General features: G+C 52.2%; 1 protein-coding gene across 2 annotated transcripts; it reads left to right on the top strand.

The window, feature by feature from the left end:
• Positions 1-311: 311 nt before the first annotated feature.
• Positions 312-16,907, top strand: UCHL5 (ubiquitin C-terminal hydrolase L5). 2 transcript variants are annotated; one of them, XM_078595709.1, is made up of 11 exons: positions 312-468; positions 2,730-2,793; positions 4,652-4,757; positions 5,928-6,053; positions 7,759-7,820; positions 8,275-8,405; positions 10,371-10,434; positions 12,353-12,455; positions 13,429-13,527; positions 14,858-14,956; positions 16,786-16,907. In XM_078595709.1, exons 1-11 carry the CDS (start codon positions 390-392, stop codon positions 16,828-16,830), a joined length of 978 nt encoding a protein of 325 aa, XP_078451835.1. In that variant the 5' UTR covers positions 312-389; the 3' UTR covers positions 16,831-16,907. The 2 variants fall into 2 exon arrangements, with proteins under 2 accessions (XP_078451835.1, XP_078451836.1); XM_078595710.1 differs by lacking the exon at positions 5,928-6,053.
• The last annotated feature ends 318 nt before the right edge of the window (positions 16,908-17,225 follow it).

Genomic DNA, 17,225 nt, shown 5'->3' with positions numbered 1-17,225 from the left:
CGAGCTGGCCACAAATAATAGCTCATCGAAGAGGAGGAGGATGAAGATGATGATACAGAGGAGGAGGATGAGGAGGAGGCGGCGTTATTTTGTTGGTGACCGTGGCAGCCTCTAGTGGCGGGAGCGATCCCGCACAATGTGACAGCACAACGCAGACAATCCACGCGAGTGTCGCAAGCGATGGAGTCGGTGCGAATCGATTAATCGATTACCACTCCCACCCCCCGTGTTAAGTGCGAACCCGGACGATCGATTTCATAGGGATATCGATTACTCCCACAAGAATCGATTCCACGAACTGAGAGGTTCTGCGTTTTGCGAGTGGGAATCGACGAACCCGGGCGAATCGATGTCGCGGGAATCGCGAGTGTCATCCAGGCGGAGGCGGCATGGCGGACCGCAGCGCGGGCGAGTGGTGCCTCATTGAGAGCGACCCCGGAGTCTTCACCGAGCTCATCCGGGGATTCGGTGCGTGCCGAGCCAGGCCGGGCCGATCCGGGCCGGGCCGAGCCGCGTGTCAGAGCGCCGGTGTTGAGTTGCTCCGCGTGCGCGAGTTCCCGGCTCCTTCCTCCCTCTCTCGCCTCCCTCTCCTCCCTCTCTATCGCCTCTCCTCTCTCTCTCTCGCCTCTCCATGCTCGGGGCGCGACGCCGACCCCTGAGCTGTGTGCACGTGTGTTTGTGTGCACGTGTGTTTGTGTGCACGTGTGTTTGTGTGCACGTGTGTTTGTGTGCACGTGTGTTTGTGTGCACGTGTGTTTGTGTGAGTAAGGGGAGTGGTGGCGCAGTGGTGAGCGCGCTGCTCGACGTTTACGGCCAACACCGGTGACGAATATCTGAACCGGACCCGGGCCTCCCCTAGGGCGACTCAGCCTCAAATGAGTACCTGGTGCGATGTGTAAACATCGCCACTGGAGAGACAAAGGCGGTCGGGCGTGGTGCTGGTCACCCACCCCCTTGTGTACCGTTCCGGCCTTCATAGGTGCTCGCTAACAGCACTTGCCCCAACAATCGGTAGGGGGAGTGGGGAGTGCAGTTGGTGCAACTTGCCAGTCATCTCGGTCAGTCAAGCCATGACACATGTATTTGTTTCGTGGCCTGCCAGTGGGCCTTCGATACTCCACGTGGCCCCAAAGTGTGCACCAAGCATGGCAAAAACGCCGTGGTGACATCACAGCCACTTTGTGGTGAACCGCGTGTGTGGGTTTCAGTTCGTGTGGGTGTGTGTGCGTGCATGTGGGTGTGTGTGTGCGTGCATGTGTGTGTGCATGTGGGTATGTGTGTGTGCATGTGGGTATGTGTGTGCGTGCATGTGTGTGTGCATGTGGGTATGTGTGTGTGTGTGTGTGCATGTGGGGTGTGTGTGTGCATGTGGGTATGTGTGTGTGTGCATGTGGGTATGTGTGTGTGCATGTGGGTGTGTGCGTGCATGTGTGTGTGCATGTGGGTATGTGTGTGTGCATGTGGGTGTGTGCGTGCATGTGTGTGTGCATGTGGGTATGTGTGTGTGTGCATGTGGGTATGTGTGTGTGTGCATGTGGGTATGTGTGTGTGTGCATGTGGGTATGTGTGTGTGCATGTGGGTGTGTGCGTGCATGTGTGTGTGCATGTGGGTATGTGTGTGTGTGCATGTGGGTATGTGTGTGTGTGCATGTGGGTATGTGTGTGTGTGCATGTGGGTATGTGTGTGTGTGCATGTGGGTATGTGTGTGTGTGCATGTGGGTATGTGTGTGTGTGCATGTGGGTATGTGTGTGTGTGCATGTGGGGTGTGTGCTAGTGTAGCGGTTAGTGCGCTGATCTACGAACCCGGAGACCCGAGTTCAATTTCCGCTCACGGCCAACGCCAATGACGGATATCTGAACCGGTCTTGGGCTTCCCCTAGGGCGACTCAGCCTCAAATGAATACCTGGTGCGGTGTGTAAAAGCATCGCCACTGGGGAGACAAAGACGGTCGGGCGTGGGGCTGGCCACCCACCCCCTCGTGTACCATGCCAACCTTTATAGGTGCTACTTGCAAACAGCACTTTCCCCAACAGTCTGCGAAGGCTGTGTGTTGTTTTCTGTGCGCGCTGGGGTGTTTATGTGTATTCACATGGCAGTGTACGTGAGGGTGTGGATGTGCCTGGTGTGTGAATGTGTCATGCAAGGGTTTGTTGATGCGCGTGCAAGTGTGGGCATATATAACAATGTCAACTTGTAACGGTTCGACATAGTGTTCGCTCACTCTCAGAGAGAGAAGACACAAGGAGGAACAACAGACAAGCGGGAAGGCAGCCACGCAATGAGCCAGAACCAAATCCCCCCCCCACCCTCAAGTTCTGCGGTCCTCAACATATTAAGCTGTTTAGAACCAATGATTGTTTTCACGCGAGAGAAACCCGGAGCCGCACTATCCCCTATAGATAGCGAGCCAGGGTTTGGCACCTTGACGCTCAAGGGTAAGGGAGTTTAACGTCTTTTGTGCGGTGATCCACTGACCCTCGCTGCTGCCTGCACTGCCGGATTACAGGCAGCCACATTGCCGGGGGTGGCCACCACAGCCGCCTGGCGCATTGTGTGGGTGTGTGAGCGTGGACGTGTGGCAGCGTGGTCGTGCAGGGACGTGTATGGGTGTGCGCACGGGCGTCCCGGGGGCGGCGTACGCGGCTGTGTTGGTACGAACATCGACGCGTGCAATTCATGCTTTCTTGTTGACGGAGTGTAACGCCTGTGTGAATCTGTGCGTGCAGGCTGTAAAGGGGCGCAGGTGGAGGAGATTTACAGCCTGGAGGAGGAGAGCTTCAGCAAACTCAAGTGGGTCCTGCGCACGCGGTCCCTCCGGGCACGGCGCAAACCGATTCTCGCGCCCGGGCACGTGCGTGGCACCGGGGAGGGGATGCGGCCCAGCGGCCGGGACATTCGCCGCACGTGGCGGAATGTTAACGCGTCGAATCAAGCAGGCTGCCCCGGATAATACCACGGGCGTATTAGCCTTAGAATACCACGCGACATCTGCTTCACAGTGGACGTTGAAGAGCCCATGACGTATGCCGGCCCACGTCGTGGTACCATTTTGCCAAATTGTTTTAAGATGTGCTGCAAATTACTCGTGTAAATACACGTAGCAACCATCGCCCTCTACTGGCAGGATAATGCCCACTTGCAGGCCGGTGCAGCGCTTCCTTGTGCCACACAGGGACATCTGTCATTAGAGCATCCCCTGGGCAAAAAAAAAACTGCGCCGAGACTTTTGATTACGTTGAAGCAATATATTGTGTTTATTTTACTAGATAAGGCCCACTGAGCTATATAGCTTGACTTAAAGCTTTCGTGACTGCAGGAATTAATATTGTTTGGGTCTTTCGGTAAATTTACGTAGATAGGTTCAAAAAATAATGAAAATAAACAAAAACTACGACATTTCGATGGCAACGCAAGTGGTCGTCATCAGGAGGACAAAAGGGGGCAGGCTGTAAATCGCTTTTGTCCTCCTGATGTCAATTGCTTGTGTTGCGATCGAAACGTCGTAGTTTTTGGTTTATTTTATTACTTTTTTAACCTATCTACGTGACTTTACCGAAACACCCAAAGAATATGAGCTGTTTAGCTCTTTTTCAGAAGCGGAGTAGCTCATCACGTGGACATTTATTGCAGCCAAATAGTCTAAACGCGTGAATACATTGATTCTGAATGTGGAGGGGAAAACCGGAGGACCCGGAGAAAAGTCCACGCGACCACGGGAAGAACATGCAAACGCCAAATGTACAGGCCTCATGGTTGGGATCGAACCAACGACCTTCTGCATACCAGGCGAGGGAGTTAACATCTCGCTTTCGCGGTGCCTGAATGCGAGTATTAGTGTTATCAAGTTGTGTTGATGTGAATACATCTTCTTTTGTTACATGAGACTAATAGATCATGCAAAGCAGTGAGATGGAATTAACAACACATGAGACAGTGAATACGAGACAAACAAATATTCCTGAATTGATAGGGCACACCCCAATATTGACAATTGTTATTAATATGCTTGTTTACCCAAGAATGCCTCGGTGAGTCTCATGACTCTTTCAGAAGGATCCTGCCAAGATTTTGAAGTTGTGGGCAATGTTGCTGCTGTGTGTGATCCCAATTGAGTAATGTGCAGGAGTGTTTCAGCATTGGGATGTTTGGCCAATACCATTTGCATTGGGGGTTTTCAGCTATGGGAGGAAACCGGAGAACCTGGAGAAAACTATGCAGAACAGGGAGAGAACATGAAAAAAAAATACTTGCACTCACTCGGAAGAACAGGTGGGGAAACCTACAAACTTCACACAAAGTCGGAAATCGAAGCTATGTAGCTCTTTTTCAGAAGCGACCTGGCCACAAATAATAGCCCAACGAAGTGGCTTATGTCGAAATTTATAGCAGCCAAACACTCTAAACGCATGTTTCAAAATGTGTTGGGAAAAACTGGAGAACCTGGAGAAAAATCCACGTGACCACGTGGAGAACAAGCAAACTCCAAATATACAGGCGTCAGGGTTGGGATCGGACCCACGAACTTCTGCATACCAGGCGAGGTAGTTAACACCTCACCACTGCGCCGCCATCAAAAATCTTCAAACGTAAAATATGAGTAAACATTTGTAAGCCGGTGGCGTGACCCGCTCGACTCTGGTTGCTGCAGGCCGGTGCACGGTTTGATCTTCCTGTTCAAGTGGACCGCGGGGGAGGAGATGGAGGGCTCCATCGTGCGCGACTCGCGCAACGACACACTCTTCTTCGCCAAGCAGGTACACGGTGTGCTCGGTGCCCCGCAGTCAGCGCGGGCAGGACATTACAGGGGAGCGCCTGGGAGATCGGTCACAAGGAACTTTTGCGATGTACGTCAGAATGTGGTCTCCCCCTTCTTAACGCTGTTCACCCAATACAGTGTCAGGAAGGTTTCTGCAAAGTCTTTGCGATAGAGGGCGATGTTGCTGCTTTGTGTGTGATCCCAATTGAGTAATTTGCAGGTAACATGTCAGCATTGGGAGATTTGTCCAACAGCAGTTACATTGTGGGTTTTTTGTTGGTTATGGGATGAAACCAGAGAACCCGGGGGAAACAAGCTGAACACGGGGATCACACGCAAACTCCACTCACACCAACACAGACAAAGATCCCCCGTGTAGCCTTAACAGACTGTTGGGGCAAATGCTGTTAGCAAGCACCTATTAAGGCCGTCACGGCACATGAGGGGGTAGGTGGCCATTACCACACCCAGCCGCTTTTGTTTCCCTAATGGTGATGTTTACGCACCGCACCGGGTACTCATTTGATGCTGAGTCAACCTAGGGGAGGCCTAGGACCAGTTCATATCATCATCACTGGTGTTGACCACGAGCGGGAATTGAACTTGGGCCGGCTGGTCCATAGCGCAACGCGCTAACCGCTATGTCGCAGCTCCCAACACTCTTAGCACACACACTCGCACACTCACTTTCATTCACTCGGCAGAACAGGGGGACAACATACAAATTACACGCAGAAAGGCACCTGAGTTTGGATCAAACTCGGGACCTTCTTACCGAGAGGCTTGAGCGTTACCACTACGCCGCCACCCTGCCACCTGTAATGCCTGTGCGTGCATGTGTTACAGGTGATTAGCAACGCAATGACGAACGGTAGTATAGTGGTTAGTGCGCTGCGCTATGAACCTGGCGACCCGAGTTCGATTCCCGCTCACGGCCAACACCAGTGACGATTATTTGAACTGGTCCTGGGCCGCCCCTAGGCTGACTCAGCCTCACATGAGTACCTGGTGTGGTGTGTAAACATCGACTTGGGAGACAAAGGCGGTCGGGCGTGGTGTTGGCCACCCACCCCCTCGTGTACCATTCCGGCCTTCATAGGTGCTCGCTAACAGCACTTGCCCCAACAGTCTATTGAGGCTATATGGGGGGTCTTTGTCTTTGTTTCAGGTGATCAGCAACGCGTGCGCCACGCAGGCGCTGCTGAGCGTGCTGCTGAATGTGACGCACGGCGATGTCGCGCTGGGCCACACGCTCACCTCCTTCCGCGACTTCACCAGCGGCTTCGACTCGGCGGTGAGCTCGCGGCCCACTCGCCCCTACGCGCCCATGCACGTGCGCGCAGTCCAGCCGGCCTCATTCCCCGTCGTCACAGTTGTAGCCATTTAGAGTTGCCTCGCCCCACCACCACCGCCGTACAGGATAGGCTCGCTGCCGAAGAGAGAATCGCTCGAAGGAACGAGGAGGAACCACAGATGAGTAGGAAGGCAGCAGCAGTAGCCACGTGGTGAGCCGGTGCTAGGCTCACCCCCCATGAAGCTCTACGGTTCTCTGTGTATTAAGTTGATTTTAGTCAATGAGTTGTTTACACATTTGGGAGGAGAGCGGAGCACCCAGAGAATGCGCACACATTCAATGGGGCAAGACTCGAACCCATACGTTACTAAACATGCTCATTAGCATCGTTGTGGAGAATATAAATAAACATTGGAGATTACTCTACACTTGCTGTACTACCATCTCCTGACGAGCCAGGGTACGACACCTCAACTGTCACAACATGTTGTGAACCACCAACCCTCGCTGCCTCCACGGTGCTGGACTACAGGCAACGCGCTTAGCCACCACAGCCCGGCGATGTTGCAGTACTGTCTCGTGTGACCCACTGAAGGATGCTATTCGCTGTTCAGAGCTACGTATTGACTCAAGAAGCAATGTATTGTGTCTCGTGCGTGTATTATTTCGTCTCGTATTGTTTATACTCTCTGCCTAATTTGTACCAACTTGTTTGTATTGTCTCTCTCGTATTTATCGTGTTATACTGCATGCCTCGTTTGCATCGTCTCTTATCTTTTGTTCTGTTTCACGATGTTCCCATCTCGTCTGGTCATCTCGTTCCATTCGACAAAAAGGAACATTCCAGAGTTCCTAATCAAAACGAGGCGCCGTTGGTGCTCATCTCCTGAGCCAGTGGTGGAAATTCCTCTTGCCATGGACGGGGCAAGTCTTTATTCATCGGACAACCACTTATGGCTTCCCCATAGAGTGGTGCTCATTATATCAATCCCCGAATTTGAACTCGTGACCTTGCGAGAGCCCATCACTCTCCCAACGAGCCACTTGGCTGGGTGTAACTGCTTAATTTATATTTGCCGTGATGATGATGTACCACACACACACGTGACCTGATACACGTGTTGATCAATTGATGCATCGCCAACTGAACAACACCTCACAGTCAAACAGATGATAAGCTGCGTCCCATATAATCTGCCTCTCCACCTAACAAATAAAATAATGTTTTAGTCATACCATCAGCCACACACAGACCTTCTGGAAGTGAATGAATTTAGCAGCTTTGGTTCAACACAAGCAGCTTTCCACATTCGGTGTCTCGGTAAGGACAGCTGACACGGTAGGAATGTGGCAAGGAGTGGTGGGGTGCATTAACATGCTGATCTCTCACAATACAATAGCCACCTCCACAGACTCAGGGAGACCATCTCTAGCCCCGCCCTCTTACCCTGAGGCTGCACGCATCTCGGGCCTACATAAGACCTTGTTTCAGTAGCTTTCTCTCTCTCACCTGAAGATGGTCGCTTGTGTTGCGATCGAAACGTCGTGATCTATTAATTTTCTATCTACGTGACTTTACCGAAAGAACCAGAGAGAATGGATTCCTGCAGTCACGAAAGCTTCAAATCTAAAAATATAATAGTTTGTTTTGGCTTGTGACGGAAGTGGCGCTTCTGTGCGTGTGGATTTTTGTTGACGTGCGCAGATGAAGGGACTGGCTCTGAGCAACTCGGACACAATCCGCCAAGTCCACAACAGCTTCGCCAGGTGCGTGCAGATGCGGGTCACCGGCATTGCAGCGAGAGCAGGCTCGGCGACGCGACGTCTTTGCTCGCAAGACACTTCAGTGGCGTAAAGCAACACGAATGTCAAACGCGGCTTCGCACAGATGGCTAGCACGGTTGGCTACGTACGTGGCGAAAGAAGATCAACGTAAATACACAATAGACTGTCAGAAAGGTTGAACGGCGTTCGAATGGCTGGGCGAGAGAGAGGGTGGCGTGTTGCCACCACGAGCTCGGCTCGTGGGAGATGGGCACGATCGGTGAACAAAGCGCATGCGGAGTACATATCCGTGGTCTCTCGAAGTGGAACTTCATATCGGTCGGTGATAGTTACGAAATAAGGTGGCTCATGTTATAATGCTAACGGTGGAAGGCGTTCTCGCTCGCTGGCCTGGTGGCGAGGCGCGGATGAGCAAATGCCCGTGGTGTTGGCGCAGGCAGCAGATGTTTGAGTGGGATGGCCGTGCAGCTGGCAAAGACGAGGACGCGTTCCACTTCGTGGCCTTTGTGCCCAAGCAAGGTCGCCTCTACGAGCTGGATGGTCTTCGCGATGGGCCCATCGATCTGGGTACGTCCAAAGCTTATCTTTGTTACCTTTAAGTTTTAGATTCTAGATTTGAAGCTTTCGTGACTGCAAGGATTCATATTCTTAGGTTTTTTTCCGGTAAAGTCACGTAGGTAAAAAAATTTAATTAATAAAAGTAAAATAAAAATAAAATAAAAATTACGACGTTTCGGAGGCAACACAAGCTTCCGTCTTCAGGTGGAACAGTCTATCGTGCTGTGACGGTTCCACCTGAACATGTCATCATTTGTGCAGAGTCCATCACAAAATGAAACACAGCGTATTTACATACCGTATACTCGACAGAGCTAACTCTAATATATATTGTTGTACATATCATTCATAGCATATCTCTGTGTTCATTCATCCCATGCATATATTTACAGTTTGTTATTTGGATTATTGTTGCAGTGTTATTTGGTTTGTAATTGGATTCGTTTGGATATTTCATGATTTTTTATTTATTATTTCTTTTTTCATTTTTGTTGATTATTTCTTCGACATTCTATTGAAAAGTTGTGGAGCTGACAACTCAAGCATTTCGCTGCACCCGCTATAACATCAGCTTCACTGTGTATGCGACCAATAAATGTTGATTGATTGAAAACCGCCGCTCTAGGATTTGTGAGGACGCTCACAGGTTTCGTACGGGGGGCACGGGAGACCACAAACCAGAGCACCCAGAAAAAATCCACACGTGTGAGGGGGCAACACTAATTGTAATAATAATCATCGTCGTCGTGTGTAGTTTTATATATCACGACCTTCATGGAAATCACATCTCTTACAATCGCTGAGGATCTGCAGACCAAGTTGAAAGGCAGCAGCAGCCAGGCGGTGAGCCGGCGCTACCAACAATTGCCAAAGCTCTGTTGTCCTCTATATATTAAGATGTTTTTAGCCAAGTAACGAGTGTTTATTCATGTGCGTGGCAAGCGGAGCACCTGGAGAACATCGACATACGTGAGGGGGCAACACTCTATCCCACACAGAAGGAACAGATGGAGATTAGTCCACACTTTGCTGTACTCTACTACCTTACCTTGGCGCATCAGGGTATGGCACCTCCTTAACTCCAATGGGGAGGGGGCTTCACGACACTTGTGTGGTCTACGAACCCTCGCTGCTGCTGCCTCCATAGTGCTGGATTATAGACAGCCACGTGCAGCAGCTTGGCCACCGCCGCCACCTGGCTGTACAGTCGGAGTCTATGACTGCAAGGCGGCATGTTTAGAAAGTATTTCAAATACAATTCGGTGACTCATACAGCGGTAAGGCAGGGGTGGGGAATTGGATTGTTATCATTATGGACATGCAAAGTAACACACCTGTTGCTTCATTGGATGCAAAACAATGAGTGACAAGAAGTGGATTCCTGCTCAAACGAGCCTTCAGACATTGGTTCACATCTCCATTGCAGCAGCCCTTATCCAGTGATAAGAAAGTCCAACATTCCTGCTGCAGGAGCGAATCCGTCCACAGGATGGATTGACTTCCCCTAAGAGTGGTACTCGTTTTATCGGCCCGAGAGGAACTATGGGCTGAGTCAACCCCCCAAGCAGGATTTGACCTCGTGACCTTCCGATGGCGAGCCGCTCCTCGCTCTGGCGCTAGGCCTCCTGTCCGCATTCCTGTGAATTCCATCGGCCAATGGGAGGAGCCGGCAGGCGTCGCGCTGGGAACGTGGCAGTGTGGGAATGGCGTCTCTCACCTTTACTCTTCTTGGATTCCGCTTTTAAATATCTCGTCGAATTTCTTCGGGAATCGTTTTCCTTTGTCGATTTCACTCCGGTTTGTTTCATCGACGGTTCGCACCCACCTTGAGCTAGCATTTTGTTCATTTTGGCCAGAGCAGCAATCTCTGCTGTCAGCAACACGCATCACCGCCGGCTGCTGCCGCGCAACACACCGTCTTCACTTGAGTTGGATTGCCCACCAGCTGTGGCAACGTGCGTGTGTTTCTGTCAGGCGCCTGTGACCAGGAGGACTGGGTAAAATCTGTGCGACCCGTCATCGAGCGCCGAATTCAGAGGTGAGGAGGCGAGGCCACGCTCGCGCCGACATGCAGGCCGCTTCAGTGTCAATACGCGTCGTGTGGAATCCGCGGCAGTCTGCTCCAACCACAGGAACGCACCAATGTGGGCGACCTAAGCAGCTGCTGCCTGCAATGTTGACTGAGGCTGCGGGTAGTGGAGACCACGAGTAGCGGAGTCTCTTCCGTCAGATTTCGGTAGGGCCGTGGCCAATTTGGCGATGCTTGCGCCGCCTCCGTGCAGTTGTCGGCTGCTGTAGAGGGAATGTCGGCGAGTGGGGGCCACCTGGACTTGCGGCAGGGCCCGAACACAAGCGGCGTCTACGGCGGGCGAAGAGCGGACGAACAGTGCCTCCCTCGCTCATTCTGCCCCCAGTTTCGTCCGCTCGCCGAGCCGTGGACGGCCGGTGATGATTCGAGCGCCGTTAGTAACCGTGCAAGGGCCTGTGCCCCCACTACAAATGGTCGTGAATTGTTCGAAGTTGACTTGATGGACACAACATGACCGAGCGTAAAATTCGGCATTAGGGCTGCATGGGATGTATGGCTTCTCGTTCCGATCAAATTAGTTTCTAGACATGATTTCAGTGTGCGGTTTTGGCTGACAGGCGAACACAAATATATAGTTATAAGCTGGAGCGTTGGTAATTTCTATTTTTACCCCAAATCAGTTTGTTGATTTTTAGTAATTTCACACAGCTGTTCAAGTCCGGAAATAGCTTCACAGAAGGTGGTTATTTTGGTCAAATCTACTGTAGACGTGGGTTGGGCGAGGATATCATTATCACGCGAGTTAAAAGTCTAGGAAACAAACGAGCGAGGGGGGTGCACACCTCGTTGAGCCCCGTGGTGTCATGGCTGGTTGCAGGCGGGGCGTGTGGTTCGGGTGACGCGGCCCAGGTAGCTGGGCCGCGTCTTCTCAGGGCCGGATTAAGGTGCTTATATGCCCTGCCTCTTTCTATATACATTGTGCCTATCCTTGCTCTGTCAATATATCAATATATCTGTCAATATTTTTATTCAAACAAATTATTTTTCAGTGCCTACTGTGCCTATTGGATAATACGGCCCTGCATCTGCTTCACAGTGGCCAATGACAAGATCCTGCCAAGTGACTCCAAAACGATGAGGCCGTTGTGAGCCCACGTCACGGTCATAATTTCCCAAACTGAAAAAAAAAACTGCCCACGAATTCTCTCGGTTGCGATTGTGTGTAGCAGCATCGCCCTCCGCTGGCAGACTAATGGCCGCCTTCAGGCCGATGCCGAGTCGCCTTGTGCCGCACACGGATAGCTGCCGCTTGGGGGAGTTCCCTTTGAATGGCTGAGATGCGATGCTCGGGTATTTAAGCAAGTACGCCGTATGTGCAAAGATTATTATTACCATCGTTACAATTGAGTTTGGCCCTTGAGATTCCAGTCGTGGGTCAGTGTCGCGTCCCCTGGCTGTGGAGTGGCTCATGGCAGCGGCACGCGTGCCCAGAGTTGAGTTAAAAGTGTCCACGTGACGTGGCAAGAAGCGCATCTTCCCATAATCGCCTCGCAGCATTGCGAGCATTTGATGCGATGGTAACACTCGTGCCTGGGTTCAGTTCCTGACTCGGTTTCTATGTTCTCCCCCTGAACACTGCATGGGTCTCCTCTGGGTTCTCCGGTTCCCTCCCATAGCTTAAAAAAAAACACACAATGTAGCTGATATCGGCGAAACATCCCAACTCTAAAAAATTACCTGCAAATTACTCGATTGGAATTTTACAAAGCAACATCGCCCACTATTGTGAAACACTTTGCAGGACCCTCCTGAAAGAGAGTCTTGAGACTCGGTGAGGCTTTCCCGTACTTCCTCTCCCCCTCCCACCAATGATTGCTCGTTAGAAATGTGATGCGTGTGATAATTACACACATTGTCTACTGTGCAGGTACACGGAGGGGGAGATCCGGTTCAGCCTCATGGCCGTGGTGTCCGATCGGAGGATGATTTACGAGCGCCGAATAGCGGAACTCCAAGCCGGCCTCACCCAGGTGCGAACCCACTCCCTCTCATCTGTCTGTGTCATTCACCTCTTGTGAGTGATATATAATTAATATGACACCATCATCAGCGATGGTTCGTCCACTGCTAAACTGAGGCCTCCCCAAGCCGCCGCCACCTCCCACCATCCTGCGATGCAGAAATCTACCCAGCATCTGCACGCAAACCGGTTTCATGATCATCGCTTTGCACTCAACACGTGATTATACGGGGCCTGGCACGGATAAAACAAACCCACGGATACGGCATTACAGATGCAAATGTGTTGGATGTTGAACCTACACAGAATGTGAGTGAAGACAGAGTGTGGTGTCCGCATCCTGATCGAGTCGTAGTGCAAACTGGTTTTCTTGCCGGTCACTCGTTGCCTTGCGATATCACGCCTGAGCGGGGGTGCACACGGTGACTTCCGTATTGACAACGTTGAAGCTGGGAAAGTTTTCATTGATCACTTGTGTCTCCCCCTGTTCTGCAAAGGTTTACTCCGGGTTCTCTGGTTTCTTCCCATGACTAAAATAACACAATGTGGTGACTGGTACTGGCCAAACATCCTAGTGCTGAAAGATCATCTGAAAACTACTCAATTTGGATTACACGCAGCAGCAACATTGCCCCCTTATGCAAAGACCTAGCAGGACCCTCCTGAAAGGCAGATTTTTTACCGAATTCCTCTCTTTATGGCACGTGTTTACTGTTTGCGCATAGTCACTTGAAGATGTTTTCTTGTTTTTTGTTTGTTGCGGTTGCACCCGATTCAAGAGCCGAATGGCTCACAGGGCTATACTTAATGAATGAAACTGAAAACGTGCATACATGCGGGTGTATTGATCAATCATTGCTCAGGTAGAGCCGTTAGAACGCTGCTTCCGTGAACGTTTACGATGCACGCGCACCAAGGTGACGCTTGCCAAGCGTCTGCTTGTGCAGTGAACGGAGAGAGCGTGGCCGGTGCCGTCCCCGCAGGGCGAGGCGCGGGAGGGCGGAGGCGCGAGGTCTCTGGCCGAGACAAGCGAGCTCATGCTGCTCATCGAGGAGGAGAACCTCAAGATGCAGCGACACAAGGTACGCGAGTGTGCACGTGTGTGCGCTTGAGTGCACGCGAGTGTGCGTGTTCCTGCACGTGTGTGCGTGAATGTGCGTGCTTTTGCGCTTGTGCATGCATGCACGCTTGTGCGCACGTGCGCTTGTGCATAAATGTGTGCATGTGTACACGTAATGGGGCAGTTGTGGAGAGAGTGGAGAGGTTTCCATACCTGGGCAGTGTGCTTATGACCACCTCCGGTTTGACAACGGAGGTCTCACTCCGAATCAGTCGAGCGGCATCTTTTCATCGGCTGCCTAACGCTTTGAGTCTTCTCGGCCACAGTCATGCCCTCTCTTTTCTGTTTGCGAAACGTGGACCCTCCTTAATGGAACAATTTCACCGGTTATAAACATTCAGGCTGGCCTGCCTACACTCCATCCTGGGTTAAACCAGGCTGGATTGTGTGAGGATCTCACAAATCCATGAAAAAACTGGACACAGTCCCATCAGTGAGCAGGCGAGGCTGTGTTTGCTGGGTCATGTAGCACGCATGCCCAGCCACCACATGCCTAAATAGCTTTTATTTGTCCGAATAGAGGGGGGTAAATGTGCACAGCACGGGCTAGAGAAGAGATATAATGATGTGGTATGAGAGGATATGGAGCTGAGTGAATTGGCCAATGACAAGTACCAGCGGTGTCAAGATCAGCCTCTGGGAAAAGCTCGTGAAGAGCGCTACTGGGTAGTTGGAGGCAGTTGCCATCCTGCAACAATAGAGAGCAGAGGAGCAACGCTCACAACAATGAGCAGAGCGCCGGGTGGCTAAAACACAGCAAGTTGGCACAGTAGGGGGCACAGGTGCTGCATCTGTCAGTCATCTCAGTCAGTCAACCCATGGTACCTGGGTCTGTTCAGTGACCTGCCAACGAGTGTTTGACACTTCACGTGCCTCTTAAAGTGCACATAGCCTGGCACAAACGCCGTGGTGACGTTACCACTACTTAGTGGCGAATGACGGTTGTGCATGTACGGGGCGGGCGTTGGCACAGTAGTTAGCGCTGCACTCCGCTACGGACCCAGTCACCCGAGTTCGATTCCCGCTCGCAACCAATGACAGTAACAAATGTCTGAACAGTTCCCGGGCCTCCCCCAGGTCGACTAGGCCTTTAATGTGTACCTGGTACGGTGCGTAAATGTCAGCATTGTGGTGCTGGCCACAGCACTCCCTCGTGTGCCGGCCTGGCCTTCACAGGTGCTCACTAACAGCCCGTGCCCCAACAGTCTGTGCGGGCTACAAGGGGAACCGTTGTCTTCGTGAGAGATGGGAAAGGCCTCTGTGATCACGCATTGCCGCCGTTTATGCTGTAGGTGGAAAACGTCCGCCGCAAGCACAACTATCTTCCCTTCATCATGGAGCTGCTCAAGACCCTGGCAGAACAACAGCAGCTGCTGCCTCTGGTGGAGAAGGTGGCACCTCCCAGCACACTCACTCCACTCGTGTTTTTTCCCACTACATATACATTATTAACAATGATTAGCATGAGTGACATGGCCCGATGCTTGCAGGCCCCTCCATATACGGGGCTCCCACAGCCACAGGGCAGCAGTGATTATTGACAACTACTCTACCGATGAGTCCTAATGAGGACAACACCATTCTCCAGCTGTGTCTTGTGTTTCACTGCTGGCCGAAGCGACGGCCACATTTCCTCAACTCTTTGAGCTCGTGGCCTTGGCAACTCGAGGGTCGCGCTTTCAGCTCTTCCGAGCTGGTGGTCTGGACAAGGCTGAGAGCATCATGAGCAGCGCGGCGATCACATGACGTGCATGCAGGGCATGATGGTAGCCGTGCCCTGCTGCTGTGCGTGTTGTGTAATCCTCACCGTGCATGCAGGCCTGACCACATGATCCGCTGCTCCTCTGCACTTCTAGCCTTACACTTTTTGCAAGATAAACTCATTCTCGCATTTGTTATTCACGAAGCAATAATTATCTCGCTGCTCGACAGCCCGCGAGTACTCGCTCGTGTACGCCGCTTCTGTCATCACACAAACCGCTAAGACAGGGGACTTGGGGGAAGACGGGTCACGCCTAAGAGAGATAGCGTCCGGGGGTAGAAACCAACTCTTGAGTGGCAGCTAAAAAAGGGAATGCGCCCAAGAGGTCGTCCACCGCGGAGATGGAGTGGTGAAACCAGGCCGTCTGCAGGAGCTAGACGGATCTTTAGATCGCAGGATCGCGAGAGGTGGTGGAGTCTTTGGGAGGCCTTCATCCAGCAGTTGATGCTACACTGGGCTGTTGGGTCAATGCCAGTAACATTCTGTCTGTGCGTTTGGCTATGGGAGGAAACCAGAGATCCTGGAGGACACCCGTGCAGAACAGGGGGAGAACTTAGAACTCCACGCGGAAAGGCGCCCGGGTCGGGAATGAAACCCAGGCCCCGTTGTTCCTGCGAGGCCAGCGTGCCGCCGCCCTGCCGTCCGGATATCGTGCTTTCGGCTAAGCCCAGTCAAGGTTGCGCTTCGCCATCGCTGCCCGTGCGCGATCTGTCTGTGTAGGCACTGCAACAGAACAACGGCGTGGCCTTGGCTGTGGACGATGATTCTGTGCGCAGAGGAATGTCGGAGGCGGGGCGTGCGTGTTTGGCCGCGCCCGGGGACGCACGACGCATTGTGTAGCTCTGTTTCCCCCGTCCGTGCATGCGTAAATGTGAACTCTCAAGCCACAGCGACTTCCTGCTCAAACGAATTGCGAGCCATCGGTGCTGATCTCCCGTTTTACAGCCCCTGAACCGGTTGGTGGAAATTCCACGTTCCGTTGGTGGGAGCGAGTCGATTCGTAGGAGAACCACTGTTGATTTCCCCACATAGCAATACATATTTTCGCGATCCCAGAGGGGATGATGGTCTGAGTCAACCATGCCTGAGCAGGATTTGAACTTGTGACCTTTTCATTTGCGAGGAGCTCGCTCTACCGCTGAGCAACCTGGCCAGATGCACGTGAACTACACGCGTGATTGTACGTGAGTCGTCATTTATCCCCACGGTGCCTCTCAGGATCGCATGGAGATGTTTCCTCTCAGGGCTAAATCTTGTACGTATCTTTGATCTCCTGCCTCTTCAGCTGACGACGACGACGATGATGATGATGCTGGGGCCACAGGAATGTTCACCAGAAGGAGCTGGCTGTCTTTTGGGCTCTTCTCCGGACCTTCTGGCTTTATTGGTGCTGCTCGCTCACTGCACTTTGCCCCAAGGCTACACGGGGGATCTTTTTCTTTGTGTGTGTGCTTGCAGGCCAAGGAGAAGGCAGCCGCCCGCAAGGTGAAGGAGGCCAAATGACGTCGTCGTCGTTCGTAGTCGTGTGTGTAGATTTCCTGCCTCTGTGAATTTGGTGAAAAAATAAAAATGAAAACTGACACGGTGCTGCTGCTGCCGCCGCCACAGCGCGGTTCGAGTGAGACTCGCGAACTCGCCGCACGGCCTCCCGCGCGCGTCCACGTTGCACGACCTCGTGCGCGCGTCTCTCCATCTGCCTACGCCATCTCCATACGATGACCCAGCTCTTGCCGAGTCACTACAGTCACTCGCTGACCAGCGTTCAGTCACCTCATCACTCTTCTGTCGTTACCTGCATGGTCACTTTTCCCATGAACTTCACTCGATTCCTCTACCCATCTTGAGGACTTGGTCGACCAGACACTGACTTCCATCTCATCCACACTTTGTTCAACCAC

The sequence above is a fragment of the Lampetra planeri genome, chromosome 6, assembly GCF_965212315.1.
Source record: "Lampetra planeri chromosome 6, kcLamPlan1.2.h2, whole genome shotgun sequence".
Taxonomy (NCBI): domain Eukaryota; kingdom Metazoa; phylum Chordata; class Hyperoartia; order Petromyzontiformes; family Petromyzontidae; genus Lampetra; species Lampetra planeri.
This window is presented reverse-complemented; position numbering and strand designations above follow the sequence as displayed.

Coding starts and splice junctions, on each gene's coding strand:
- UCHL5 (XM_078595709.1), top strand. CDS start 390: ATGGCGGACCGCAGCGCGGGCGAGTGGTGCCTCATTGAGAGCGACCCC. Junction 10,435..12,352: donor ATCGAGCGCCGAATTCAGAG/GTGAGGAGGCGA, acceptor TCTACTGTGCAG/GTACACGGAGGGGGAGATCC. Junction 14,957..16,785: donor TGCTGCCTCTGGTGGAGAAG/GTGGCACCTCCC, acceptor GTGTGCTTGCAG/GCCAAGGAGAAGGCAGCCGC.